This window comes from Myxine glutinosa, chromosome 12 (assembly GCF_964187855.1).
Source record: "Myxine glutinosa chromosome 12, kmMyxGlut1.1, whole genome shotgun sequence".
Lineage (NCBI taxonomy): Eukaryota > Metazoa > Chordata > Myxini > Myxiniformes > Myxinidae > Myxine > Myxine glutinosa.
In genome coordinates this window covers 57,431,671-57,458,596 of record NC_136272.1, presented here as the reverse complement: position 1 = coordinate 57,458,596, position 26,926 = coordinate 57,431,671, and the positions used below count along the sequence as shown (strand labels likewise).

General features: G+C 45.8%; 1 protein-coding gene across 1 annotated transcript in view; it reads left to right on the top strand.

The window, feature by feature from the left end:
- Window positions 1-26,926, top strand: part of LOC137437425 (neurobeachin) — a 677,671-nt gene that overhangs the window by 246,290 nt on the left and 404,455 nt on the right. Inside the window, exons 9-11 of the mRNA XM_078766839.1 lie at window positions 12,428-12,625; window positions 19,454-19,587; window positions 24,395-24,503. Of these exons, the coding sequence (XP_078622965.1) occupies window positions 12,428-12,625; window positions 19,454-19,587; window positions 24,395-24,503 (441 nt within the window). The remainder of the gene's footprint in view (window positions 1-12,427; window positions 12,626-19,453; window positions 19,588-24,394; window positions 24,504-26,926) is intronic.

Here is a 26,926-nt window from a genome sequence, read left to right as displayed (position 1 = left end):
GAGCGTGAGGCTGACCTCGGCCGGCCAATTGGTAGGTCATATAAAGCATCAAGATATTGACTCTAGCAAATTAGAAAGCGTTGCTCTGCAAGCCGCTGAGAGGGAACCCATGGGGGCTTTTAGTACAACCGTACATCTTGAAAATTGTACATATTTTGGGTCGGGATAATGTCATTGCAGATGCTCGATCTCGAGCTTAAGAGATTTTTCTTGCCCCTGCATATTAGCTATGATGATAATCTATCTATAATTCCAGTAATCTCTGTGTGTATGTTTGTTTGTTTGTCTGTGACCGCTGTTTCTCGACAACCACGGGTCCGATATACTTGAAACTTGCCAGGTATATTGCTGGGGACCCGAGGATGTGCCTTTTCAAGGTTTCATATTAATCGGACAAGTAGTTACCGAGCTATGTCCAAAAAACGATTCAACCAATCAGAGAGCAGCGAGTTATCACGTGTGCCGAACGTGGCGAACAGACTCTGCCTCGGACGGCACATTTGAGAGCGTATTCATTTATTTCACGTTGGCAAACTATGTTGCCGCTATGTTGGCGTTAAACTATGTTTTAAAACTAATTAAAACTAATTTGCGATTCTTTCGCTTTCCTGCGCGTTTGTGCACGCTATGGCGATTTCTTTACCAAACTCCGCAAGCCGTTCGCTTTGGACCAAACCATTTCATGTAAATAGAGGGGGGGGATTGTCACCGTACTCGCAAGCCGTTCGCTTTGGACCAAACCATTTCATGTAAATAGAGGGGGGGGATATAATTTTAGATATAGATATAGTACGGGCATGCCCTAGTAATAATAATAATAATACATTTATTTTGTATAGCACTTTTCAAGAAACCCAAAGATGCTTTGACATAGTACGTAAAACAAAGACAAAAAAGACAAAAATACATAATTAAATAACCAAACAGAAAGGAAGGAGAAGGAGAAGAGACGGTCAGAGGTTGAATGCGGTGTTGAACAGGTGGGTCTTGAGTGATGATTTGAATGTGGTGAGTGAGGAGGAGTCTCTGATGGTTTGAGGTAGTGAGTTCCAGAGTGTGGGAGCGGCGATGGAGAAGGCCTTGTCCCCCCAGGATCTGGGTTTGGTCCGGATGGGGTGGGGGGGGGGGGGGGACAGGGACAGGAGGTTGGCAGCAGCAGAGCGGAGGGTGCGGGTGGGAGTGTGTCTGGGGAGGAGGTCAGTCAGGGAGGATGGGGCCAGGTTATGAAGGGCTTTGTAGGTCAGGAGGAGGATTTTGTACTGGATTCTCTGGGAGATGGGGAGCCAGTGAAGCTTGTGAAGGACGGGGGTGATGTGGTCCCGGGCCCGGGAGTGGGTGAGTAGACGGGCAGCGGAGTTCTGAATGTATTGAAGTTTATTGATGATATTTGAGGGTGAACCATAGAGGAGGCTGTTGCAGTAGTCCAGACGGGAAATGATGAAGGCGTGGATGAGGGTTTCTGCAGCTGTGGAGGAGAGGGATGGACAGAGACGGGCAATGTTTTTCAGATGAAAGAAGGCTGTCTTGGTGATCTGTTTAGTGTGTTTGTCGAAGGAGAGGGTTTGGTCAAAGATGATGCCAAGATTCCGGATGTGAGGGGAGGTGGATACTGGGATACCGTCGATGTTGAGGGTGAAGTTGTGGGTGGATTTGGTGAGCGTTTTTGGTCCAATAATGATTATTTCGGATTTATCACAGTTTAGTTTGAGGAAGTTGATTTGAAGCCAGGATTTTATTTCAGTGATGCAGTTTGTCAGGATAGAGTGGGTGACGGTGGAAATTGACTTGGCGGAAATGAAAAGCTGGATGTCATCGGCAAAGCAGTGGAATTGGAGACCATGACGACGGATTAAGTGACCAAGGGGGAACAGGTACAGGATGAAGAGGAGGGGACCGAGAACTGAACCTTGGGGGACACCTTGGGGGAGGGGAGCGGTGGGGGATTTGCAGTTATTGATGGAGATGAACTGGTGCCTGTCGGAGAGGTATGATTTGATCCAAGAAAGGGCAGTGCCAGTGATGTTAAAGGCGGTTTCAAGTCGGGTAAGGAGGATGATGTGATTGATGGTGTCAAAGGCGGCGCTGCGGTCGAGAAGGATGAGAATGTTGAGGTTACCGGCGTCGGAGGAGAGGAGAAGGTCGTTGGTGATTTTGAGGAGTGCAGTTTCTGTACTGTGGTTGAGGCAGAATCCGGATTGGAATGTTTCATGCAGGTTATTGGCAGAGAGGTGATGTTTGAGTTGAGTGGCTACAGCGCGTTCCAAAACTTTTGACAGAAAGGGTAGGTTGGAGATGGGTCTGAAGTTATTTGGGGTGTCAGGGTTGAGTCCAGGTTTTTTCAGAATGGGGGTGACAGCAGCGATTTTGAGGGATGGTGGGACGATGCCAGTAGACAGGGAGGAGTTTATCGTTGCAGTGATAAGTGGAGAGAGAGCAGGAAGGCAAGCCTTAACAAAGCTGGAGGGGATGGGGTCCAGAGTGCAGGTGGCAGTTTTCATTCCTATGAGGAGTTCAGAGAGGTCAGTAGGGGAGACTGGGGGAAACTGAGATAGGGGTTGGCAGGATAAGGGGGGAAGATGGTTTGAGGGGGAGCAGGTGAGGTGGTGGTTAAGCTGGTGTAGATGTTGTCTATCTTGCTTTGGAAGAATGAAAGGAAAGAAATGCAATTGTCGACTGTGAATGACTGGGTGGTGGTATCCAGGGGGCTGAGGAGTTTGTTTATTGTGGAGAAGAGTGCTTTTGGGTTTCCGGAGCCAGAGTGGATTATTTGAGAGTAGTAGGTGGAGCGGGCACGGGAGAGGGCATCTTTGTAGTGCTGCAGGTGGTCTTTGTAGGCTTGGGAGTGGATTGTGAGACCTGTTTTATTACGGAGTCTTTCAAGTTGGCGGGCACGGGTTTTCATCAGGCGGAGTTCAGGGGTAAACCAGGGAGCAGAATGGGTGAAGGAAACTGTTTTGGTTTTTATAGGCGCAAGCTGGTCGAGGCAGGAGGAGAGAGTGTGGTTGTAGTAGTCAGTGAGGTCAGAGGGGCTGTGCAAATCAACGAAGGGAGAGATGGACATCTTTTCGGAGAGGGAAGATGAGAATGAGGTAGGTGAAAGAGAGTTTAGCTTACGGAAGTTGATTATGCGTTTTTGCCTTGGTGCTGGGGTGGGAATGTTGATGGTCATAGTGATGGCTAAGTGATCGGAGAGGGTGAGGTCAGAACCAGAGAGATGGTGTAGATTTAGTCCAATAGAACAGACAAGGTCCAGAATGTGACAACGGTTATGGGTGGGAAAGTTGACATGTTGAGTGAGGTTAAAGCAATTAAGAATATCAATGAAGTCAGCGGTTATTGTGGAGTCAGTGGAGTCCATGTGGATATTGAAATCACCGAGGAGGAGGGTTGAGGGGGAGAAGGAACAGAGCTGGGTCAGAAAGTAAGAGAAGTCAGACAGGAATGATGGGTGTGGTTTGGGAGGGCGGTAGACAACTGCCATGACTGACTGTGTGTAACCAGAAAGTTTAAAAGCCAGGTGTTCAAATGATGGAGCAGATGAGATGGAGATGAGGCTGGTCTTGATGTCCTGTCAGTGTATTACAGCAATTCCACCACCTCGGCCCTCCGAGCGTGGTTTATTGATGTATGAGTAACCATTGGGAGTAGTGAGGTTGAGTGAGAGGTAGTCCAGAGGTTGTTGCCAGGTTTCAGTCAGACAGAGAAAGTCCAGTTTATTGTCCAGAATGAAGTCGTTCAAGATGTGGCTTTTATTGTTGAGGGACCGGGTATTGAACAGAGTAAGCTTCATATTGCTTGGTATGGTGCGGATGGACTCGGGTGATTTTGCCAGGGCTTGCAGACAGGGGGCGCGTTCGTGTATGTTGCTGTGATGACGTAATCGACGGGTGAGAGTGCGCTCAGCTGACCAGAGTGAGGGGATGGAGTGACCTGTCTGGGAGTAAACAAACTTGCGACCGGAGCCTCTATGGATGTATCTGGGTCGTCGTCGGAGTCCGTGGTTTTTGATGACAGAGATGCATGGCGGAGTGGAGTGGTTGTTGAGTTGAAGAAGCCGAGCGGCGGAGTACCTCAGTGCCATGCCAGGCAGGAGCGAAGGGGCACAGAGCCCGGAGAGGTCAGCCGGCAGCCGCAGGCTGGCTGACCAAAGCGCCAGGCACAACAGGCTGGTCCAGAGCATGACACGCGAGGAGGGTCGAGGAATGAAGATGAGCAGCCCGAGGACCAATAGAGAGCCGAGGACGAGCAAGCCGAGAGCCGAGGAGCCGAGGAGGCAGGCGGGCAACAGCCAGCTTCAACAGCCAGCGAGTGTCCTGCAGCTCGACGACCGCAGCGGTGGCCAACAGGGAGCTAGCCAGCCGTCCAGGCAACCCACAGGAGAGCAACCCAAGAAACAAAAGGCAGGACAGGTGCGAGATGCCCGGGAGTGGGCAGGAGGCAACGGCAGAAGAGCTGGACAGGTGAAGCCGGGAGGATCAAGCAGAGAGAGGACCCGTCGGCCAAAAAAGCCGCCAAGAGTACTAGAAAAGCAGATTCCGTACCTTTCGATTCCGTATTCCGTACCATCAAAAGCAGATTCCGTTATCCAGCCGGAGAACGCGCGGCACGTGCGCCTTCCGTTGGAGAACAAACAGTACCAGCTTCCCCATACATGACGCCATGGCGGCGTCCACAATCCACAAATCAAAGTCCACAATCCACAAAGTCCACAGTCCACAAATCCAATCCAATCCACAATCAAGAAAAGGCAGGACAGGTGTGAGATGTCAGGTCAGAAAAGTAGAAGCAGACCCTGTACATCCATCCAGTCGGAGAAGCGGCGAACATGCAGCGCCAGCGTCCTCTCGCAACCGCACCCGGAAGTCCAATGATGTCCAGTCCATGATGCCTGTAAATGTCACAATGAGAGGTGGCTGTTTGTTTATTGCACTGTTTATGCTGTGTTAAGACTAACCTGCCTTTGTAAAAGAAAACTTTTCTTGGGGTAAAGTTTTCTTCTGTAAGGAGAGGAGGTGTTACGGTCTGTGACCTTTTTCTTGTTTCTCCCCCCCCCCCCCCACCTCCCTGTGAGTTAGACCAAGTGGTTTGGTCCATGTGTATAAAGCCGATGATTGGCTGTGGGGCAGGGGAGGGGCCAGGAAGGTGATTTCGAGGAGAGAGTGGCCATTTTGGAGGAGGGCTCATGGCGGAGTGCCTTTTTGAGTGTTGTCGAGTTTCCAGCTGCAATCTCTCCACCTGAAGGGTATGCTTGATCAACCCCATGCAGCCGCCTCTCTACCTGAAGGGTGGCTTTGATCGAACTCTTGCCTCTACGGCCTTGGGGCCTACTCATGGACTTGCCTACTCCTACCCTCTCATGCTGGGCCTGCATTGGGGCCTACCACTGGGCCTGCCCTGGGGCCTACTGCTGGGCCTGCCTTGGGGCCTACTCGTGGACTTGCCTACTCCTACCCTCTCGTGCGGGGCCTGCACTGGGGCCTACTGTCGAGCCTGCCTTGGGGCCCGCTCGTGGACCTGCCGACTCCTACCCTCTCGTGCTGGGCCTGCACTGGGGCCTACTGCTGGGCCTGCCTTGGTGGCCTACTCTTGGACTGGCCTACTCTGGTTTTTCCCTCACTTCTCCCTTCTTTGTTTTATGTGTAGGAAGAGATTGTTCATGTGATAATCCATAAATAAAGCCCTTGTGATTGAAGGCTTGGCTTGGTGTGCTTCAGGCCATAACACTTGTCACACACACAACCAATGTACAGGCAAAGAGGAATAGCATGTACATGTGTCTTCGTGTATCAGTGACGCATGTTGTGAAGACTTGGAAGAGGAATAGCATGTACATGTGTCTTCGTGTATCAGTGACGTATGTTGTGAAGACTTGGAAGAGGAATAGCATGTACATGTGTCTTCGTGTATCAGTGACGTATGTTGTGAAGACTTGGAAGAGGAATAGCATGTACATGTGTCTTCGTGTATCAGTGACGCATGTTGTGAAGACTTGGAAGAGGAATAGCATGTACATGTGTCTTCGTGTATCAGTGACGCATGTTGTGAAGACTTGGAAGAGGAATAGCATGTACATGTGTCTTCGTGTATCAGTGACGTATGTTGTGAAGACTTGGAAGAGGAATAGCATGTACATGTGTCTTCGTGTATCAGTCATGTATGTTGTGAAGACTTGTACATGATATATTATATTGGGACAAAAAGGAAGAATTAAAATGAGACTCGTATCGAGTACGTGAACAAGATTATGAAAAGATTTGACCACAAGGAAGTTCTTCTTTGTTTCTTCAGTCTGAATTTTCAGGTATTCAGCTCTTGTTTAATTGTCTCTGTATGATCCACCTGGTAAACAGCAGGTGCTTCTCCTTGAGGGGTTAACGACAGTGCTCCATTAAAATCACTTTTTCAATCTCTTTCAGAATTCGATCTCTTCACCGTTGCTTTTTCTACATTTCTATCCTTTCTGGTATCATAAAAAAAAAAAATTACGCTTTGTAAAGTAGTTTGAGATTTTCATCACAATGAAACGTGTGAAAAGAAAGAAGTTTATTTGTTGATTGATGGATTGTTGGGACTAACCCTAACAACCCGCCCTCGAGACTCGAGTTTTGAGTCCTTTTGAAGTCCAATGGATGGAATGAACAAAGTACACTCACTTTGATGGTTTGTTGATTCCATCCATTGTTACCTGCCCGTCGATGCACTTCAATGCAGATAAGACTATTTCTTCACTTTAAATTTTGAAGCATCGCTTTTAGAGTAAATAAGAGGAGACATAGACAGGGTATACCCACAGAGTCATGAATGTATGGAATGTTCTTACTGAGAAGTTTTTTTTTAATAGTAGGAACAGTAAATATACTCAAAGGCAAAAGTTATTGTGACACACAAACAACAAACAGAATCAGTGTTAAACTTTTACTGCCGCGAATGAAATGTTATTACATGGAAAGACAAATGTTTCAAGGTATGATAACGATCAACAGTCCATAAGAACAGTGCACCTGGCATATGCAAATGAGCCACAACACAAGAGGGGGTTCACAAGCAAGTTCACACAGTCAGTAGCGAGTGTGTCCACCTTGTGCATTGATGCAGGCCTGGCACCTTCGCCTCATTGAGGCCACTAAACGTCGATGAAAGTCCTTGGGAAGATCATTCCATATCTGAGAAAGGATTTGGTGGAGTTCCTGCAGCGTTTTTGGAGGATTCGGATGACGTCATAAACGTCGCTCCATTTCATCCCAGACGTGTTCAATGGGTGACAAATCAGGGGATATTGCAGGCCAGGGTAACACATTAACATTGTTCTGATTAAGATACTGCTGTACAACTCGAGCAACGTGTGGTCTGGCGTTATCGTGTTGAAACGTCACTCTAGGGCCGTTCTGTTGCAAAAACGGTAAAGCGGCCATTTCCAAAATCTCGTCTCGGTACCTCACAGCATTCAAGTTCCCCTCAATCACAATCATTGGCGTTCTTGCTGCAGCTGTTATCCCACCCCAGATCATAACGCCCCCACCTCCAAAACGATCCCCTTCCAGAACACATGGCCTGATGTAACGTTCACCTGTGCACCTGTAGACACGTGTCCTACCGTCAGCTCGGTGAAGCTGTGCCAAATGGTGTTTCTATGGACGTTGAATCGACGAGCAACATCACGCTGCGAGGTACCAGACTGAAGCATACCTATAGCTCTCCATCTGTCATTTTCCCCGAGGCGTGGCATGTCGAACTTGTTCCAGAACGATGAATAGAGGTGTTTTTCTGACTTCTGCACTTCTTAAGACTGCATTGAGTGGAAATGATAAGCGTCTGATTGTCTGGCCTTTTAAAGTGAACATTGCTGGCCATTTTTCTCGAATATGTCATGCTTCTTGCAAATTTCGTGCAATTCGAACAACAACTGCTTGGTTGCGTTTCTTCGACCATTTTAACACACTCTTTCTCTGGTTCAAATCCAAAAATTCATTCACAAGATTACCAATGAAAAAATTCCATGTCACAATAACTTTTGCCTCTGAGTATATATTAGAAATGGAATTGCAGAGGTGGCTGGAAGCATCATGGAAGATGTGTACAGAGACGTTAGTCCAGCGGATAGGTGAACAATCGTGCATTTTATGATTAAAGCATGAAACTTGGTACACTAATACTAGACATTATGGGGAACATTTTAAAGATTGGAGGCATTCTGGATCTGTCCTGTGTCACCCGTGGCGGCCATTTTAAAAATGGCCGCTAGTCAGAATCATTATTTAGCTAGAATAAATTTATATTACATCAGAAAATATCAAATTGTTATTTTAATATCATCTGCACACTAAAGTATCACCAAGGATTATATATATGATAACATAAATATTCATTTTTGATTGTTTTGGGGACCTCTATGTGTCACTTTAAGGGAATTTGGAGGGGAAAAATGCAAAATTCCAGGAATAAAGTAGCACAAACTGGTTTCGATAAACTAGTTTATTTGTACAAAGTGTTATCTTCCTTTCATTTAGGAAAACACCAGAAAATTAAACTGTAGTAGTACAAAAGTTTTTTGGTGTGCATGAGATAGAACAATAACGTCCAAGAACACTCATGTTTCAATGTCAACCGTTGTCTTGTCACCCTTCTCGCTCACAACCACCGCACTTGCAGAGTAATGCACAGGGTAGATTTTCTTCCGCACATTTACATCTTCCTCTGCAGCCTTTAATACAGCCACACTTAATAACAGCACGGCATGCTGCACCAGCAGGGGGCAGGTTCCTTCACATCACTTCCCATTCGGCCAAATTGTTCTTTCGCATCCATCCAAACTCTGCTGGGCTGGGCAGGTGAGGTGCTTTAACAGGGCCTGACCCCAAACATGGCCAGCCTGATAACCAACTCGAAGTAGATGCTGATAGAGAACATCTTGAGTCGGAGGTATGTTTTCAATGCTCCTGCCTTTCTGTGTGAACAGAGTCTTCCTGGCCATGTTCACATTATCATCAGAGCTTCCACGGTCGTACATAAGCACAATGTACCTCTCGATGTTTGGGAGAAGCTGGGTTATGCTCGCTGTTGTTGGAGTCTGTGCAAGTCTGCACAAGTCTGGCGTGACATCAACAAACGCAATCCATGATGACCAGGCTGTTCTTTTTCCTATGCCGGTGAAACTGGATGTGGTGTCACACCCTGTCAGTGCATGAAAAGCAAGTATTGCATTGCACTTATCATTTCCCAGCGTCTGTGCCATGTGAGTTGCGTCTAGGTAACGGAACGATTTTCCCATTCCAAATGCTACAGTTAGCTGTGCACTGTCAAGCTTGTGAGCAAGACTGACTGCTAGTACGACAACATCTGTGTCAACAGTTCTAAGCAAGATGTTCTTGCAACCTTGCCTGGCCCCATCTGCTGCATGCAGCAGCATTCTTGTGTCTGCTTCCTCCTGTGTAGAAGGGGACAACCAGTCTGAGTCAATTGTCTCTGAACAACGCAGCTCTTCTCTGTGAGTCATGACCACTATACCAGGAAATGTTTCATTTGTCACTCATTCACTCAGGAGATTAAAAAGTTCTGTCTTGTTACCATCTTCCCGTAGGAATTGTGACCAGTTTCCAGGCAGCTTCTTGTTTCCTTCCACTCTTATCCATATGCCCTTCCCTCTCTTCTTTCTTGTGGCGGCCTTCAGACTATCTTCTCTGTATACATCAAATACCACATCAACATGGCAAACAGAGCCTGTGAATTGCCTCCGTACATAGTTCATGAACTCTTTAGAATACTTATTGAATGTCTCTGATGTACCAGGCGTAATCACGTTGGCAATAGCTGCACCATCAATGATGACCATGTCTACTTCAGATGTAGTGTGGTCGGCATCATCACTATGTGGCACCAGATCTTCCAGGCACTGGAGCAAGTCTGACTTTTTGCCAAGTCTCATTTTCCCGTAGTCTGATATTGAAGGTGGAAATGACTGATTTTCATGCTGGAAAAAATCTTCCAGGTCAGCTCCACGTATTTGACTGGCAATGTACAATGTTGAAAACAAATTGCGGTCACGTTTCATGGACAGCAGCTGCTACTGGGTGCGAGACTTTTCTTTCTCAGGACGCCATCTGAACAAAGGCAAATTGTTCTTTGTTATTCTATCATTGAGTGCAGTTGTGCGCTCCACCAGCCGACTCTTAAAGAACTCGTTGTGTTGATTTTCACCAAGTAGTTTCATTTTGCGAACAGAATCAACAACAGATGAATCGACCACCTCTCGCGTGTCGAGGACCAAGAGATCTCCACTGGTGTCAGAGAAGGGGTTGCCCATAGTTTTCATTGTTAAAATCAGAGACTTCACATTCTTGAGGAATGCCACTTGTGTTCCTGAAAATATATAGTAATTGGGGGTTACACAACTGTCAAAATATTTCGTTTTACAAAACAAGTAATGCAATACAAAAACTAGCCAAATTTCATAAAGGTACTTATAAGACCTACCTGGCTTGTCCTCGTGATGGTGTGGGTGTGATGCTGCTTCCTTCCTGTCCAGTTCACTTTGAAACTCACCAACCACCCGGGAAATCTCTGGTCCAGCCACCATCCACCTCAATAGTGCTGCTGGATTTTCGGTGAGACCAACTGCTCCCCCATCACCTTTCACACAGGCATTGTTCTGTTCATGGCTTTCGTCCAAAGACATCCTTGAGAATGGTCGGCATGTCTTGTTGACGGTGAACTTTCCCTTGCAAAAATATGCAAACACACCTGGTTGTTTGTCGCGAAGCACCACCATGTCCCACAAGTGAATGGACACAGCCCTTGCATAGTTGTAGTGGTCAAGAGCATAGAAGAGCCATTCCAGCTGTGTCAAGGCATCCACATACAAAAGGAAATTGCCTTCATGAATAGATCTGTCCCAGACCAGTATATTCAACTGTGTTTCCAGCACAAGCTGCCAGAAATAGAATTGTGGACTTGCTTCTGCTCTGCATTTGCACCACTCTTCAAATGATACAGCATCAGTGTCTGCCTGGGATACTTGGTAGTTGGTATAAGATTCATGGAGAAGCTTGTACAGTGTGCATGCAGTCACTTGATGTGCACGAGCAGTTCTCTTGACATTAGTCGCTTTCAAAAATGAGTCTGCAGTTCCTGGTGTAGCTATGTCAGCTTGCACTATTGCCGATGTCCAACCGCTGCCACCTAACAGATCACCAAGTGCCTTAAGCAGAGTCATCTTGATGTGCAGACCACCCAACATTACCAGAAATGAGCCTTCGCCATATGTTTCTGGCCACATCCACTGAATGTTTTTGGCAAGTTTGAACAATGGCTGATCACACGCTATGACTGGAATTTGTCCCAGATTGAGTATGGCTACAGCTTTTTTCACCACCTCCATTGAATGTCTTATCATTGCGATTGACTTTGAGTCGTCAGGGAATAGAGGGAGAAGAGCACTGACTGCTGTGGGGCCATTATCAGTGGTCAAAATACCTATATTGGTCCATATATCCATTAAATATATATTCTTAGGGCATATTTATAATTCTTGTGTTTGAGTAAGTTACTATATATATAGCATGAACAGATATATTTTATGTTAATAGAGGTATTTTTGTCATTCACTTATCGGCAAAATCTCCTCGATGGCAGCCATTTTGGAAAATGGCCGCTACGGTGGACACAGGACAGATACAGAATGCCTCCAATCTTTAAAATGATCCCCATGATGTCTAGTATGAGTCTGCCAAGTTTCATGCTTTAATCATAAAGTGCACAATTTGTTCATTTTTTAGCACCTATCCGCTGGACTACGTCAGCAAAATGGAGCGCAGGCCGGAATTGAAGCAAGTGATCCATGTACGGTTTGTGTTGTCTCGGTATTGGGAAGATATTGATTTCCTGAATTGTGGGTATTGTCGAGCATTGTCCGTGTTGATGCAATTGGAGGATCACTACATTTCCTGTATTGATGCAACCCTCGTTCAACTGCCATCAATTACTTTCCCCTCAGCCCCTTTGCCCTTCCACCACAAAAAAGAAAGAAAATCTCCATACTTTGTGATTGTTCATGTCCTGTCTCGGATGAACCTCTTTACCCATTTGCTCCCTAAACAATTTACCTTTTCCCTTCCTATGGCGTCGATATAGGTTTGGAGTGAAAGTGCATGGGTGGTGTCCTCTCGGATTGCTATTGTGTTTAGATTTCCTTGTATTACCAATGAATGGAGAAGATGTGTATCAGGTTGATAATTTTGTCCGAACACCCCATTGTGAATTGCTCTGCAGAGTATGGCAAAGTATCTTGTGTGCTTCAACATGTGCTCCAGCTGCTGACATCGACCAGCCAATTTACAACTAAAGGGGAGTCGAGGATAGCCGACTCTGATGTATTCTCATGATTTGTAAATGCACATACAATGCTAACTGTTACATGCATATTTGTCACCAGAGTACATTCAAGTTCAAGTCAGAGAGTGACATGCTGCTGGCAGAACATCACAGGCAGGTCCTCTATGATGGGAAACTCGCAAACGGCCTCGTGTTCACCTACAACCCAAAAGCGACTGATGCTCAGCTCTGCCTTGAGTCTTCTCCCCGTGACAATACTTCGATATTTGTGCATTCTCCACACGCCCTCATGCTGCAGGTACAACTAACTAGTTTGCCCCAATTGTGATCATTCAACATTTGAAATTGGGATGTCTGACTGTGTAGGTACAAAGCACATACGGGTTTGCATTTAGGATATATACAGTGCTTTCAGAAAGTATTCACACCACGTGACTTTTCCACATTTTGTTGTTGGAGCCTGAATTAAAAATGGAATAAATTGATATTGTATCTCACTGATCTACACATAATACCCCATAATGCCAAAGTGGAATGTTTTTATATATATTATTTTAATACAAGATCGAGGCTCGTGTAAGAGCTAACGTTAATCGCATAAAAACAAACGGACACGTAAAACATATAATAAAGTGACCGGGAGACAAGATGGAGAGAGAAAGGGAAGCACACAAGTACAACATTAGAGAACAGGGACATCGGGAGATCTGTGGCAGGGAGAGGGCTTGGGGGGAGGAGGCGTGGGAAGGGGGTGGGGGGAGGGAGAGGTATAAAACACATGGACACTGCGAGAACTATCAGGAAAGAAATCTGTATTTCAAAAAAGTGGATCTGGGGTGAATTAACGGGGGTTGAAGAGATCAAGGTTTTGGATGGGGAAAGATAAGAGATGGTGGTGAACAGATGTTTTAAAGACCTGGAGGGAGGAGTGGGATTGAAGATGGTGAGGGAATTTGTTTCGGAGGTGGGAGAAAAGAGGAATGAAAGATTGAAGGTGAGCAGAGAGTCTTGATTTTGGTAGTTTCACCAAAGAGGGTTGCTGGCAGATCTTGTGTGACCTGTAGGAATATTTGGGGGACAGAGCGCAGACAGAGCTGTGGGGGCAAGGCCAGAGAGGAGTTGGTATAAGACAGAAAGACCAACAACCTGCCTGCAGTGAGTGAGTGAAAGGCCCTCGGAGTTAGCTTTGTCGCGAGAGATTCCAATGATTCTGAAAGCCTTGGTTTCAACAGCTTGAAGCCGAGCTAGGTGTGAGGCAGGAGTACCAGCCTAGAGGGGAGAACAGTATTCCATTGAGCTGCAGATGAAAGCCTTGTATGTGGTGTGGAGCTCAGGTGTGCCAAGGAAGGACTTCGCACGACGGAGGATGCCCAGTCGGCGACTGGCTTTGGAGGCCAGCTTGGAAATGTGGTTTTCCCAGGAAAGATCATGGCAGATAGTGAGACCGAAAAGCTTGAGTGACAGAACTTCTTGGAGAGGATTATTCAGAAAGTAGATGGGAGGGTTGTCCACGCGGTCTTATTGGAGAGATGGAGTGAGAGTGTGGGATTTGTCAGGATTGAAAGACATGTTCCACTTGTTTGTCCAGGTCTGCAGAGAGTGAGGAGGCTGCAGACTGCCGATCTGAGGGATGAGGAATGGAGCGGCAGAGAGTGGAGTCATCAGCAAAGAGATGGAGAGGATTTTCAAGAGAGTCAGAGAGATCATTGATGAAGACCAGAAAAAGCACAAAGCCCAGAACACTACCTTGAGGAACTCCAGCCTGAACTGAACTTGGGGAACTGAACTGAACTGAACTGAACTGATCCTGAACTCCTTAGGGAACTTTTTGTCTTATTGGTAGTCGTCTTAGTTGATGCTAAGGGTGTATCCATGTCCTTGCTCATTAATGAGGTTGCTCAGCGGGTCCAGGGCCAGGCAAAACAGGAGGAGTGAAAGGCTGTGTCCCCGGAAAATTTCTCGACGTAACTTCACTCCTGGTATTTCAATCTTTCCTTCTGAATGCTGTAATATCAATGGTATTCCAAATCTCCATTGCTTTCTCTATCAGTTTTTTTTTTTTTTTTGTATACAGAGTCGAGGCTCGTGAAAGAGCTAACATTTATCAAACAAACAAATCAAACAAACAAGTGAACAAAGTATATAAAAATGGGAGCGGTCGACAAGATGGGGAGAGAAGGGGAGGAAGCACACAAACACAACATTTGAGGGCAGGGACACCGGGAGATGTGTGGGAGGCAGAGGGCCTGGGGGGAGGCAGGATAGGTATAAAACGCAAGGACACCAAGGACTTCCAGGAAAGACAAAAGTCACCTCAAAGAAGTGGATTTGGGGTGAAATTAGCGGGGGTAGAAAAGATCAAGGTTTTGGATTGGGGAAGATAAGCGATGGTGGTGAACAGCCGTTTTAAAGACCTGGAGGGAGGAGTGGGATTGAAGAGAGTGAGGGAGTTTGTTCCAGAGGCGGGAGAAAAGAGGAATGAAGGAGTGAAGGTGAGCAGAGAGTCTTGATTTTGGCAGTTTAACCATAAGAGGGTTGCAGGCAGATCTTGTGCGACCTGTAGGAATATTTGCGGGACAGAGCCCAGAGAGAGCTGGGGGAGCAAGGCCGGAGAGGAGTCGGTAGAAGACGGAAAGACCACCAACCTGCCGGCGGTGAGTAAGTGAAAGGCCCTCGGAGATAGCGTCATCGCGGGAGATTCCAATGATTCTGAACGCTTTGGTTTCAACAGCGTGAAGACGAGCTAGGTGTGAGGCAGGAGCACCAGCCCAGAGGGGAGAGCAGTATTCCATTGAGCTGCGGATGAAAGCCTTGTATGTGGTGAGGAGCTCAGGTGTGCCAAGGAAGGACTTCGTACGACGGAGGATGCCCAGTCGGCGACTGGCTTTGGAGGCCAGCTTGGAAATGTGCTTTTCCCAGGAAAGATCATGGCAGATAGTGAGACCCAAAAGCTTGAGTGACAGAACTTCTTGGAGAGGATTATTCAGAAAGTAGATGGGAGGGTTGTCCAGTCAATCTTTTCGGAGAGACATCGTAAGAGTGTGAGATTTGTCAGGATTGAAAGACATGTTCCACTTGTTTGACAAGTCTGTGATTTTGTCCAGGTCTGCAGAGAGTGAGGAGGCTGCAGACTGCCGATCTGAGGGATGAGGAATGGAGCGGCAGAGAGTGGAGTCATCAGCAAAGGGATAGAGAGGATTTTCAAGAGAGTCAGAGATCATTGATGAAGACCAGAAAAAGCACAGGGCCCAGAACACTGCCTTGGGGAACTCCAGCCTGAACAGGAAGAGGAGATGAGAGAAACCCATTCAGGGCCACACGTTGACTACGACGAGAGAGGAAGTCCGCCAGCCATGCGTGGAGATTTCCATGGATACCAAAGGAGGAGAGTTTGGTGAGCAGAGCGGGGTGCCAGACCGTATCGAAGGCACGTGATATGTCGAGGGAGACAGCTCGAATTTCCTGTTTGGCATTGAGGACCTCCATCCATTGTTGAGACAGCAGAAGCAGCATGTCCAGAGTAGAGTGACCTGGTCTGAAACCAAATTGATGATCAGAGATCAAGCCATTGGAGAAGAGGAAATATTTCATATCCGAAGCAATGATGGATTCTATGACTTTGCTGATAATTGGGAGAAGGCTGATTGGTCTGTGGTTGCTAGGATCTGTTTTTGCACCTTTTTTGTGCAAAGCGGTGATGTTGGCTGATTTCCAAGCAGATGGCAGTTGAAGTTGAGCAAAAGAGAGGGTGAAGAGAACAGAGAGAGGGAGTGAAAGAGCGGAAGAACAGGATTTTAGGACCCGTGTGCTGATGCCGTCAGGTCCAGTTGCAGAATCAGCGTCGAGGGTTGACAGAAACTTTTCCACCTTGTCAGGAGAAAAGGACACGGAGTCCAGGAGCAGCTGGGTACGACTGGGTACTGTGGGTACAGAGAGGGATGGGTTTGGGACATAAGATTTAGAGGCAAACACAGAGTTGAGGCATTCAGCTTTTTCACGTGCGGAGTCAGCTGTTTAGCCGTTTGAGGTAAGGGAGGGGATGGAGGGGGAACAAACACCAGAAACAGATTTGACCAGACGCCACCAGGATTTGGAAGAGGGAGACAGATAAGAGAGTTCGGTCTTGAGAATGGAGAGATATTGTTTCCTGGCTCTCCTGAGGGTGGACACACACTTGTTTCGGGCTTTGTGAAAGGAAATGAGATTTCCTTCCATTGGATTTGCTTTCCAGGAGACGAAGGCAAGTTGTTTCTGGGCAACAGCCTCACTACAAGATTCCGTGTACCATGGACGGGAGGAAGGGTATGACAACTGAAGACGAGATGGGATAAATCTGTGCATGAGAGAGAGCAATTTACTTTGGAAGAATTCCCAGGATGAGTTGATGCCAGAGGTGGTAAAGATGGGAGATCAGTCCAGATGATTGATGGCTGCTTGAAGACCGTGCCAGTTGGCCTGAGTGAAATGCCAGACTCGTCGACGCTGAGGAGGCTCCCTGAGAATGGTCAGAGAGATGTCCACTTTAACAAGCACATGAGCCGATTGGAGCAGAAGAAGAGCAGCAGACATTTTCAGGGAAGTTAGTCATAACCAAGTCCAGAAGAGAAGATGCTCCGTTGACTGAGATCCGGGTCGGGAAATTGACAGATTGGGTCAGTCCCAGTGAGTCGCAGAAGTCCTTTGCTGAGGAGCCATAGCTGGTGAGAGAGGTACCCACACCCAGCCAACTGGCATGGTGACAATTGAAATCACCACATATGAGGAAGAGAGAGTTAGGATGAGTAGACAGACGTTGGTCCATATTATCAGACAGCGAGATGTAGATGGAGTCATCACTGTTTGGTGGACGGTACAACACACATATGAACAAGAGGTGGGAGCGAAGGGGAAGCCGTAGCCAGAGGTATTCCTGGGGGTGAGGTGGAGAGAGTGCAGTGCATGGCGAGTGAGGAAGAGAGTTTTTGATAAAGATAGCAACCCCACCTCCAGGACGAGGCTCAGGTCTATCATACCGGAGGAGGGAGTAACCCGGGAGAGATACTAAGGAATCAGAGATATCATGAAGGAGGAAAGTTTCTGTTAAGCAGATCACGTCTGGTTTGACAGAAGCAACCTGTATGGAGAGATCAGTCAAGTTTGAGCGAAGGCCCCGGATGTTTGAGGTCCATACCGTTAATGAAGAGGAAGGGGGAGCATCGGGTCCAGAACAGTGGGGGGGGGGGGGGGGGGGGGGGAGGGGTAGGGTAAGATGTGGAAGAGGAGGAAGAGGTAGGGAGAGCTGTTGAAGGTGTGTCAGAGATTTCAGAATAGCTTGGAGAAAGGGAAGAATGGGGCGGACAAAAGGTTTGATGGTGATTGGGTGAGGCACAATGAGGTGTTATTTGAGGAGGGGGAAGAGTGAGGCAGAAGGTTGGGGGAGATGGAGTTGAGAGTTGGAAGAGGGAAGAAGTGGGGAGGACGCTTTGAGGAGGGAGGAGTGAGAGGGGGGAAATTGAGAAGAAATGAGGGTGGGGAGATTTGAAGGGGAGGGGCGAGGGGGGAGTTGAGGAGGGAAGGGACAAGGGGAGGGATTTGAAAGGGATGGGATATGGGGGAGATTTGGAGGTGAGGGGTGAGGGTGGAGTCAAGGAGGGGAGGGGCGAGGGGGAGTCTTGGAGGGGAGGGGTGTGGGAGTAGTTTAGGAGAGAAGGGGAAAGGGGGGAGATTTGGAGGGGAGGGGTGATGGGGAAGATTTGGATGGGAGGGGTTATGGGGAAGATTTGGAGGGGAGGGGTGAGATTGGATTTTAGAAAGTGTACGATTAATGGGAAACGAACATTTATTGCAAAATGAGTTTCTTGTGACCTTCGAGTCAAAAATACGTTTAAGGACGCTGGAGGGAGGATGGAGTGCAGGAGAGTTTAGGGTATGTAGAAAAGAGGCACTGAAAGAGATGGAATTTTTTTTTGGGATGGATAGATTTGATGAGCAAGTCGAAAGCAACCTTTTAAAGAAGAAGAAGAAAAAGGTGTTATAATATATGACGGAATACAGAACTTGAGGGGAAAGTGTAAACATTATATTTATAAGGTTAATAACAGTGAACGTTAACAGTGAACAGTAATAACTGGTATTACAGTAACAGTAATAACAGTGAACGTCGTTCGAAGAACGAACGAACGAATAAGAACGAATAAACGAATGAGAACAAAGAATAAGAACAGAGAAGGAAATGTATTTTTTTTTTTTGGAGTTGATTTTAAACAAGGAAGTAGGCTATGGGGTGAAAAGACTGGGAAAAGCAGAGAACGAAAGTTATTGGAGCACAAAAGACGGACCGCTGATAGGAAAACGAAGCCTCAAGGTTGTACACTGTACAAGGCCTCAAAAGACACGGCACGATTTAACACGGTTTTCTATACAGGTACGAAAGATTTGCACCGAAAATCCTCCTCGGGACACACGATACGTACAACACCATAAAATAAATACAGTTATAACGAAAATACAAATGGGAACAATTACTTAACTTCGATTTCGATGGAGAGTGTGGACAGCTGCGAATAAACGAAAACCTCGCCGGCAATACCGGAAGCGGAAGCCGGTCAGTTTGATTACTTTGTGGTTAATCTTGTACAATTGCATGTATTTTATCATTCATGAATGTGGGACACTATCAAAAGCTTTTTTTGTAGCCTTTCTATGCTGTGGATAATTTTGTTCTTATATTGTGTGTGTGTAATCATGGAGTTCTTGTCGGATCACCGAGAGCTGCTGTTTTGAGTCGCTCTTATCAGTTTTCAAGGATTATAATGAAGGTTGACATATGTATGACTTTAGTCTTGTGCTGAGGTTAGAGTAATGTGATAATCCATCATGCCGTTAGTAGTCTGTTGTGCACAGCAAAAGAAGGATGCTGTTGTTCAAACTTACTTTTCACATTGACTTTTCTGATAAAGCAAGGCCTGGGAAAATGGAATTCTAGATGTTGAGGATGCTTTGATTGGCTTCTCAATGTCATACCGATTTCATCGGTTTATGTGTGGAATTGATTTTCACTTACTGTGGTTTCACTATTTATTATTTGGTGAATTCTTCCCTGAAGTCAAAACATATCCCTTACTGTTTTTATTCCTCTTTGTTTCAGGACGTAAAAGCCATCATCACGTATTCCATCCACAGTGCTATCCATTCCATAGGTGGCATTCAGGTTCTCTTCCCACTCTATGGACAACTTGACTTCCAGCAGTTCAACGATGACCAGATTGACACCTCCGTCTGGTGAGAATCTGCACCACTCAAAGCTCTTTTCTTCCCACAGATCATATCCTGCCACACAAGGAGCTTTGTTCAGCATATTTTTGGTGGGCACTTGATCTTGTGGGGTCGAGCAGAATCCCTGAACGCTTTATACAGAATAATAAGGAAATCTGTTTTAAACCTCCATGTTTGTTTTTGGCCTGTGAATGTTCGTGATACTGAAAAGGCCTAAAATGTTGAATTGATCTTCACGAGCGATGTTGAACATTTATTGCTTTGCACGAAAGTTTGTTTTGTCTCTTTTTATTCCAATGAGATATTGTTGACCGAAAGGATCTTCTTTTCATTTCCTTATAGTCAGGCAGCTAAGCAAAAATGATGCGGACATTCCGGACAAATGTACCAAAAGCATATACTGCCTGGATGCAACTGAGGTTGTGGATCGACTGATGTACCATCTATTGATGTGGATCCATGATCGAGGTTGTGGATCTACTGATGTACCATCTATTGATGTGGATCCATGATCAAGGTTGTAGATCTACTGATGTACTGTTATGTCGGTGGGGTAAAGGAATATCTGGAGCCAGATAGATCTGTGTAGGTAGGTATTCGACTGTCGCGATAGGGAATCAACCTTGTAATAAGTTCTGTGTTTTTAGGCGGTTTGTCGGGATAAGAGTATACCTGTGAGCATACCAGGAGGTTCGGGTGTTAAATAGTGTCGGGAATAACATAACACCCCTTGTATGTCATACCTGGTAGTCATTCCTTTGTCCCTTATGGCAATGCATACCCATATAAACACTTAGATAGGCCCTTTAGTGCACACAGTAATTAAATCCCCTTCCCTTACAACGCCTTTGGAAGAAAACAGGCAGGAAGACAGATCGGGGCACTGCCAGATGGCCGCCGCCAGCTACACCTCCGGCAGGCCTAGCAACATCGAGTGACACGAGCTATAACCACGCTACAGGGAACGTGTGATTGGTTGGCGCGGAAGGCGCGAACCTCCAGCCAATCAAGGCGAGCAATACCGGTGCGGGAAGCACTCGGCCAATGAGAGGGCGCCAGCAAAACAGAACATTGGAGGAGTGTGGACCCAGGTTATAAAAGGGCGTGCCGGACGACATTTTCTCTCTTGCGCTGCACGTCCCTCTCTGGCCTCTTGCGCTGCACGTCCCTGTCTGGCTGTCTTGCGCTGCACGTCCCTCTCTCGCTGTCTTGCGCTGCACGACATTTCAGCAGCTCTCTTGGGTTTTCATCGTGTGCATTCGCATTTGCTCTCATTTGGCCCTCTCCCCCTTTTTGCCCGTTGTTCTTCGCTGGCCTCTTGACGCTGCATGACGTCTTGTGCTCTCTGCGCTGAGATTGGAGATCGTGTTCGTCGTGGTGTTTGGAGCGGTGCTCGGTGCTCGGTGCTTTTGGTGCTGTGAGCGGGCGGGGCCTCTTGTGCGATCGACCCGGATTTTTTTTTTTGATTTTTTTTTTTGTATACAGAGTCGAGGCTCATGAAAGAGCTAACATTTATCAAACAAACAAGCAAACGAAGTATATAAAAAGGGGAGCGGTCGACAAGATGGGGAGAGAAGGGGAGGAAGCACACAAACACAACACCCGAGAGCAGGGACATCGGGAGATGTTTTTGGAGGGAGAGGGCCTGGGGGGAGGCAGGATAGGTATAAAACGCAAGGAGGTATAAAACGCTTGGAGCCGGACGGGGCCGTGTTGAACGACGGACAGTTAAGACGCACCACATTTCGCACGTACATGACGGACAGTTATTTTCGTAATTCATTCCTGTGTGGCGTATTTGAAGTGAGGTGTGTGGGATCCCAATTTATGCTCTTTATTTATTCATCGTCGCGTTTCATTGTTTCGGGTTCCGTGAAATAAATCATTATTTTTGGACATTCTAATTCGGTTTTCAAGTTCATAAATTCCCTACAGGACCGGATCTGCAGTCGGCGCGCTCCAGGTAAACGCTTTTCCCGCTTCTTCCTCTTCCCTTCTTCTTCCCGCGAGTCAAAGCAAAATCCGTGTTTGGTCATCGCCTCCATTAAATCAGTTTGAGCCATTCGTGGTCTCTGGTATTAACCGGAGGGATTCGCATGACAGTACCATCTATTGATGTGGATCCATGATCGAGGTTGTGGATCTTCTGATGTACCATCTATTGATGTGGATCCATGATCGAGGTTGTGGATCTACTGATGTAACATCTATTGATGTGGATCCATGATCGAGGTGGTGGATCCGCCGTTTGGAGAGGTCCTGGGCTGAAAGGATTGAAACCTCGAGGAAGAACGGTGCCCAGCTGATGATCCATGCAGTCGGGAAACGAGTCAATTGCTTACAGGTTAAGGTGCTTACTTTAGGTAGAGGAACTATGTTTTGAGGTTTAGAATTTAAATAAAGTTGAATATGGGATGTTGTGAAATTAACATCATTTACAGAAATCCTTTAAACTAGCCAAAACCCGTGGAACATCCATGGAAGGGAGGATGTGGTGTATGGATAGAGTGTACCATTATGGATGGCATAGGGGATTTGCTTGTCCGAGTACGAGTTAGGAAGAAAGATGAGAATGAAGAGTGCGTATATGAACAACGTATTTATTGCAATCTACTTAAATGACAACGCTACGATATACTTTTGAAAAATGAATGGATTCGTAATAGGAATCGGCATAGCACCACTCTGGGATTGTCCACTCAGTGGACGGCTTGCTGTCGCCTTCGCCCAGCAGACTACAATACGATGGCGTCGTATCGGCAGTTAATCGGATGCTTTTGGGCCCCAACGTCGGCTAATTCAGATTTTTCGAGTATGGCTGTACGTGATAAACAAAGAGCGTAAAGAGCGTAGATCGTAAATCCATTAGTGCCGTGGGCATCGGGTCACTGGGTGCGGCGTAAACGGGATAACAAAGTCGAGTCCTTACGCTATTATTATATAGATTATTTATATTTAAGTTTAGGAACAACCAATACTGTACAATTAATTAAATGCATTTTTAAATAAGAATTGAAAAAGAGAAATAAGAATTGAAAATCATGAGATAGAATTGTGAGAAACAAAAATAAAAAACAAGGTGTGTGTGTGTGTGTGTGTGTGTGTGTGTGTGTGTGTGTGTGTATTTATGTGTGTTTATGTGTGTTTATGTGTGTGTGTGTGTGTTTGTGTGTGTTTGTGTGTGTTTGTGTGTGTTTGTTTGTGTTTATGTGAGTTTATGTGTGTTTTCTGGTGTAATGTTGATTCACAGCACTGTCTGGTGTAATGTTGAGTCACAGCACTGTCTGGTGTAATGTTGATTCACAGCACTGTCTGGTGTAATGTTGATTCACAGCACTGTCTGGTGTAATGTTGATTCACAGCACTGTCTGGTGTAATGTTGATTCACAGCACTGTCTGGTTGTAATGTTGATTCACAGCACTGTCTGGTGTAATGTTGATTCACAGCACTGTCTGGTGTAATGTTGATTGCCTTAAATCCTTCATAAAACTTCCGTTGGTGACACTCATTTCCCTGCGCTGTGATGCGAAATGCAGGGTTGAGCATTCGGTTGCTTACGTACGTACATGTCTGCATTTAAAAAATACATTTTCTCGGCAACTATTAGTCTGATTGACACGAAATTTTACCAGAGGAGCGCCTCCATCTGTAGAATTATTTTATTCTACAGAATAAAATTAGGGTTAGGCTGATATATTAGAGGTGTATAGGTTACCTTTTGATTTTTGTCTCTTTGCACTTGTTTTTTGTACTCTGTCAAAGCGCCTTTGGGCTTCTTGAAAAGCGCTATATAAAATAAATGTATTATTATTATTATTCATAATTATGACGTCATAGGTTACTTGGTACAGGCCCCATCTTGGAAAAATCGAAAATTGGACGGACTGAGCTGTAGAATTATTTTATTCATAATTATGACGTCATAGGTTACTTGGTACAGGCGCCATCTTGGAAAAATCGAAAAACGTTACACCTCTAGATCTCCGAAACTGCTCCATGGAAAAAATTGAAACATGGCTCTTTGTCAATACTCCCCATGTGGAATAAGATATGTTAATGACAGTCATCAGTGCCTTCATTATGATGTCATAATTCTACAAGTATAATGCTTTATTCGATCAGTATGAATTTTTTTTCTGTGTAATTCTTGGTCTGATTGACACGACACTTTCACCATAGGATCGCCTCCTCCTGCAGAATATTTTAATGATAATTATGATGTCATAGGTCATGTGGTACAGGTGCCATCTTGGGAAAACTTCGCACTTTGAAATCTCTGAAACCACTGCATGGAAAAAATTGAATCATGGCTCATTGTCAAGTACTTCCCATGGGGAATAAGATATGTTAATGATGATGTCATCGGTGTCCTCATTATGATGTCATTATTAGACGAGTACAATTCTTGATCTGATCAGTATGAATTTTTTTTTTCTCTGCAACTGTTACTCTGATGGACACGAAATTTTGACGATAGGAGAGACCCCTCCTGTAGAAATTTTTAACGGGAATTATGATATCATAGGTCACGTGGTACAGCCACCATCTTGGAAAGATCGAAAAACGTTGCACCTCCATATCAAAGAAGCCATTCCATGAAAAAAAAATCAAATATGATTGATGTAGTTTAGAATTGGACGGACTGAGCTGACACTTTCACATGAACATAAAGTTTAGGTGGTTTAATAATCTCGATGTTCAAATGATGGCTTGTGGGTGTGGAAACGTATCGTGTTCAGTGCTTTTTTCTCATTACATGTTGCTATCACACCATTTCTCTGAACTTATTCCTTTCCCTTTGACCTTGTTCAGTGGTACACTTCTGGCCTTCCTCTTGGATCTCCTGAAGAGCTCTGTGGCAATGCAGGAGCAGATGTTGGCATGCAAGGGCTTTTTGGTCATTGGTTACCTGTTAGAAAAGGTAATCTGCTTTTCTTTCTCGTCCTCATTCTGATACGTGTAATTTCCGTTTGTGCCTCATTTATGGAGTAATTAGAGATGATATGTTATAATACAGTTGCTACAAAAGCAATGCACCTCCCATTTCATACATACATACACACAGACACACAGACATACATACATACATACATACATACATACATACATACATACATGTACAGTCCGACCCCGCTATTCACGGGTGCTGCGTATTCGCGGTTGATAAAATGTGTAAAATTTTTTGGGTTATTCTCATCACTGCTGTCTAGCTTTTTTTGTCACTGAGGTTGGGTACTTTTGCAAGTCTTTAATAATTGCAGAGGATTGCGACAGTGGTATGAAATTGTGGAGAGTGTGTGTGTGTGTGTGTGTGTGTGTGTGTGTGTGTGTGTGTGTGTGTGTGTGTGTGTGTGTGTGTGTGTGTGTGTGTGTGTGTGTGATAGAGAGAGAGAGAGAGAGAGAGAGGAGAGGAGAGGAGAGGAGAGGAGAGGAGAGAAGAGAAAGAGAGGAGAGAGGAGAGAGAGAGAGAGGAAAGAGAGGAGAGAGAGAGAGAGGGGAGAGAGAGAGAGGGGAGAGAGAGAGAGGAGAGAGAGAGAGGAGAGAGAGAGAGGAGAGAGAGAGAGAGAGAGAGAGCAGAGAGAGAGAGAGAGAGGAGAGAGAGAGGAGAGAGAGAGGAGAGAGAGAGGAGAGAAGAGAGAGAGAAGAGAGAGAGAGGGAGGAGAGAGGAGAGAGGAGAGAGAGAGAGAGAGAGAAAAAGAGAAAAAGAAGAAAAAAAAGAAGAAAGAGAGTGTGAGTGAGTTAGAGAGTGAAACTGAGAGACTTCCTAGTAAGTAAGGTAAACAAAGTGGACCAAATGGGCTACTAGTAAAAAGCTTGTATTGTGAGGTTGCATTGCCATGTTGATTGAATTTTCTGAAAATCATATAAACCAAGTTCTGAATCTGGGAGGTTGGCGGATCAAATCCGACCCCAACCGAGACATACTAAAGACTAACTAGAACGACACTCCGACATCACGATGTCGACCGATATGCCTCCACCCACATCATTACATTATTATTATACTTGTACCAAGTTTGCTTTAAATCCATTCAGCTGTTCTCGAGTTATTACATTTTTACCTGAGATGACCTCTGACCTTTGACATCTTGACCCTAACATTTAAGCAGTTCACGTTTACATCATTAAACATACCTGTACCAAGTTTGAATTGAATCCCTTTAAGCATTCTCAAGTTATACACCTATTACAGACTTTGACTTTGACATTTGACCCCAAAGTCTAATGAGTTAATCTTTACATCATTATACATACCTCATTCAACCTGCAAAAATGAATCAAATATATAATCATTAAATGGGGGTAGAGGCACTGTTGTCTCGAAGCAGACTCGTTAACCTCTCACAGCCCTTTTTGTTCTGTGAAGAGAACTTTTTACATTTGTCTTGTTCCAATCCAAGGGGCAGGTTGTTTTGCTTTTGTTTTGTTTTAGTGTAGCCCCCATCTCGAGTGGCCTTCTGGCTTTGTGGCGGGCAATATCCCATAAAAAAAACAAAAAACAAGTACCAAGTTTGAATGATATTACTTTTTTTTTTTTTTTTTTGTATACAAGATTGAGGCTCGTGTAAGAGCCTACATTAATGCCCCCCCCCCTCCCCCCCAAAAAAAACCCGACACATACAAAGGGAGCGGGAGACAAGATGGGGAGAGGGGGAAGCACATAAGTACAACATTTGAGAGCAGGGACATCGGGAGATCTGTGGAAGGGACAGGGCTTGGGGGTAGGAGGTGTGGGAAGGGGGGTGGGGAATGGGAGAGGTAAAAACCACATGGACACAGCTAGGACTTCCAGGAAATAAGTCGGTATTTCAAAAACGTGTATCTGGGGTGAATTAACGGGGGTAGAAAAGATCAAGGTTTTGGATGGGGGAAGATAAGAAAGGGTGGTGAACAGCTGTTTTAAAGACCTGGAGTGTTGAGTGGGATTGAAGAGAGTGAGGGAGTTTGTTCCAGAGGCGGCAGAAAAGAGGAATGAAAGATTGAAGGTGAGCAGAGAGTCTTGATTTTGGCAGTTTAACCATAAGAGGGTTGCAGGCAGATCTTGTGCGACCTGCAGGAATATTTGGGGGACAGAGCCCAGAGAGAGCTGGGGGAGCAAGGCCGGAGAGGAGTCGGGAGAAGACGGAAAGACCACCAACCTGCCTGCGGTGAGTAAGTGAAAGGCCCTCGGAGTTAGTTTCATCGCAGGAGATTCCAATGATTCTGAAAGCTTTGGTTTTAACAGCATGAAGATGAGCTAGGTGTGAGGCAGGAGCACCGGCCCAGAGGGGAGAGCAGTATTCCATTGAGCTGTGGATGAAAGCCTTGTATGTGGTGAGGAGCTCAGGTGTGCCAAGGAAGGAC